Source organism: Galeopterus variegatus, unplaced genomic scaffold (genome assembly GCF_000696425.1).
Source record: "Galeopterus variegatus unplaced genomic scaffold, G_variegatus-3.0.2 Scaffold5426, whole genome shotgun sequence".
In the NCBI taxonomy this organism is placed as follows: domain Eukaryota; kingdom Metazoa; phylum Chordata; class Mammalia; order Dermoptera; family Cynocephalidae; genus Galeopterus; species Galeopterus variegatus.
The window spans coordinates 59,960-63,343 of NW_007731537.1; the positions used below are offsets into that span (position 1 = coordinate 59,960).

Here is a 3,384-nt window from a genome sequence, read left to right on the forward strand (position 1 = left end):
ATCATGGATGAACAAAGTAAGTAATTTAACTGTTTACTTTTATCTGTATAATATTAAATTTGTTGTTAGCTTATTTGTCCTGTTTCATTCAGTTTCAAAAAAATATATATATATATAGTGTTTATGCTCCAGAATCCAATGTCTAGTTCAGTATTTTGACTATTGAGAAGATGTACACAAACATCCAGTAACACTATTTTTTTATTAAAAATAAGAAAGCCTTAGAGAAAGTATAGAAATTTTAGGCTTATTGGGAAATGTATTCCATCCATTCCATTTTATCTTTTCTCTGTGCATTTTATATACATAAATATTATTCAAGTAGTACTAATTAACAGATAATGAATTTAATGTCAGTTTAGTATAATAAAATCCTTAGATATACACCCTGATGTATATTTCACAACATACACATGTGTATAGGTTTAAATAATACCAATCATTATGTTCTGGCTTTTGCTTTTTTTCACTCAAGAAAATTCTAAATAAGATGGGCATTTATCAAGCATGTAATGAAAAACTTTGTCTTACGAAAATTTTAAGGTTCTGAAGAGAAAAACACTACATATCAGGGAAAATATCAAAAATCAAATCCTGTTTTTCTGAAATGATCTTGATTTTCTCTTTTATCTTTGTTGAGATAACAGCAACAAAAATTATCCTTCACTACCATGTCAGCCTTCTAGATATATTAGATAATTTGCAGGATCAGGCCTCTTGCTTTTCTCATTTGAAGTTTTGTGATATTCTCTTAATGACTGCTATATTGATTTAATTTTATTTATAAATCTCAACTAAAGATTTTTTAATGTAAATTTATATAAAATTAAGCAGTTTTATTTGCTACGACCTTGAAAATGCTTTAATTTAGTTTAGAAATAACCATTTGGCTATAGTCATTGGTCACCTTTTAACTCTTTTGTTTTGTATATATAATTGTATGTGTCTATGTATGTATGTGCATAAATAGAAATAAATTATGTATATGTGTATGAATACACATGTATATAATGTGTGCATATGTAATGTACTTATATAGAGAAGTAAAAATATCTTCAAGACAATGTGATAGTCCTATGATTTTTATAAGCTGTTTTAAATTGCATTTCACAAATGCAGAAATCAACCTGTAATTCATATGCTCTTTGGTGTACTTGAATACCTGCTATTCATTTGAAAAGTTGGGCCAACACTAGGGGTCTTCAAAAATCTCAGGGAAAGATTCGAATCATCTTTCAATTTTACCTTCCACAAACTTTTTGAAGTTCCCTTGTGTATTGTTCTGTATTGATGCCATGTCTCCATGAGTCAAAAACAAACAACTTTGAATTTACAGTTGGACACCCATAAGTAACCAGAGGAGAAGATAATCTAAGTGTAATGTCTACTAGACCATAAGTTCTATGGAGGCAGAGCCTCTGCAGCCCCCAAGCCTAACCAAGGGCGACACAGGAGTTGCTCAGTAAATGTTGACTGGCTGGGGTGGATAAATGAATGACTGGAGAGGCATCAATATGAAGAAATAGGAGGTTGTACTATTTGTGCATACATTAAGATTTTTCAAGCCATGTTAATTACAGATAACTAAGTTTAATGTGTACGCTTGTTGTAACTAAATGGTAGGATTTTTATAGTTAAAATCAGTTATATTTTGGAAATTTCATATGGTTCAACATTATTAGTATAATTCCAGAATAAGAATAAAAATATAACTAACTATTGAAGTATATGCATTATTTTAAATATTTTTAAAAATCACTTTTACAGCAATGATTAAAGTTATCTTTAAAATCACCCACAATCCTATCATAAACATTCGCACGTCCGAGTTTCACTTATCTCTTCATAGTGCGTATGTGGTTTTGAAACTATCTTTTTTCTAATACCAACAAAATAAAAGAATGGAACTGAATACTTATCAGGCATATTTGAAAAATTAGGAATTCAGCCCCAGTAACTCAAGGGCTGTCTCATTTTATTTAACAGGGAATTTGTTTGAAACAGGATTATACCACAAGTTAGCTCTGATAGCAGGTACAGCTAATGTTGAGTGAAGAATATAGTTTACCTATTTCACCACAGTATAAAACCACATAAGTGAAAAGTATCTAAGGACAATGTATTTTTTTTTAAGTAGATATTTTATTTAAGCAGACATGTATTTACCTCTCCTTGAATTGCAGACATGCAAGCGAATGCTTCTCACCCAGGAAAAAAATTGCCAGCTGGGCATCCCCCTCAGTATCCATCGGCTGCATTTCAAGGTAAAATATTTGATTAAAGAAGAAAAATTAAAATTAATCAATTGATAGTGCTGAGAGAGTGAAAGAGAGAGAGAGAGAGAGGGAATGTGTGTCTTTATTTTTGTAGTTCTTTTTCTTAAAATCACATTAATGAAATGTTGGCAACTTAATTGTATTTGTTTCTTTTTTTTTATTTAACTACATATTTTCCATGAAATTTTTTATTTATAAAGTAAAGGTATAAAGGAGAACAAATAAGAACAGTTGTGAGTTCACATTTAGCAAATGAAATTCAAGGCTGCACATAAATTAAACCCCAAAATACAGATGTTAGTAAAATATTTTATTGATCATCTGTTCTGAAAATTGTGATCATGTAATCACAGGAGATTTATCGCTGGGTGTTTTTGAGTCATATTGTTACCTGACACAAGTCCAGCTGCCTTCCCCCTTTCAAAAACAAGCCACTCAAAATTCAAATGTTGATGAAAATGGAAGTCAGCTTTTATTCAGGAATACTGGTGACCTGAGCTAAAGGATCTCTCAGGTACACCTGAAGGAGGATGGCCAGACTAAAGCCATCTCACAGACTCAGATTTACTGAGGAGTTTTTAAAGAGTGGATTGAGGGAATGGAAGGTGGGAAGTGAAAAGCAGAAGGGAGGAGGATGTGAGCCACAGGGGTTGCGTGCAAGGAGCCAGGTGCAAGGTCTCCCCAAGGTTCCATCTGGTTTCTGCTCCTATCCTTGTTATTGTCTCAGGTCCTGCTGGAGGGATGGAATCAGAATAGCTTTATTGATGTCTTCCTTGGTTGCCCAAGGTCTGGATAGTATGTGCAAGCCTGCTGCTCCAGGCTGGCTGGAAAACAACTTTACACTGTGTAAATAATCTCATCTTTCCCTATAACCATGGTCAAAACATCAAATAACCATGAGAAAAAAGGGAACTCAGAGAAATGCATGCCAAGAAAACACCTGTGTCCTTTTAAAATCTTTTAGAGACCATGTGGTTTTAGGTCCCACCATGGCTTCATTCCTGCTTACTTCATTTGTAACATATGTGACAGCTTTATTTTTGTACGCATGCTGTTTCATGCCTTGCATTTCTTTTTTTTTTTTTTTTTTTTTTTTTTTTTTTTTGTG

The 3,384-nt window shown here is 32.5% G+C and overlaps 1 protein-coding gene across 1 annotated transcript in view; it reads left to right on the top strand.

Moving 5' to 3' along the window:
• Positions 1–3,384, top strand: part of LOC103604837 (phospholipid scramblase 1-like) — a 14,873-nt gene that overhangs the window by 604 nt on the left and 10,885 nt on the right. The window contains exon 2 of the mRNA XM_008589417.1: positions 2,184–2,264. Within this exon, the coding sequence (XP_008587639.1) occupies positions 2,184–2,264 (81 nt within the window). The remainder of the gene's footprint in view (positions 1–2,183; positions 2,265–3,384) is intronic.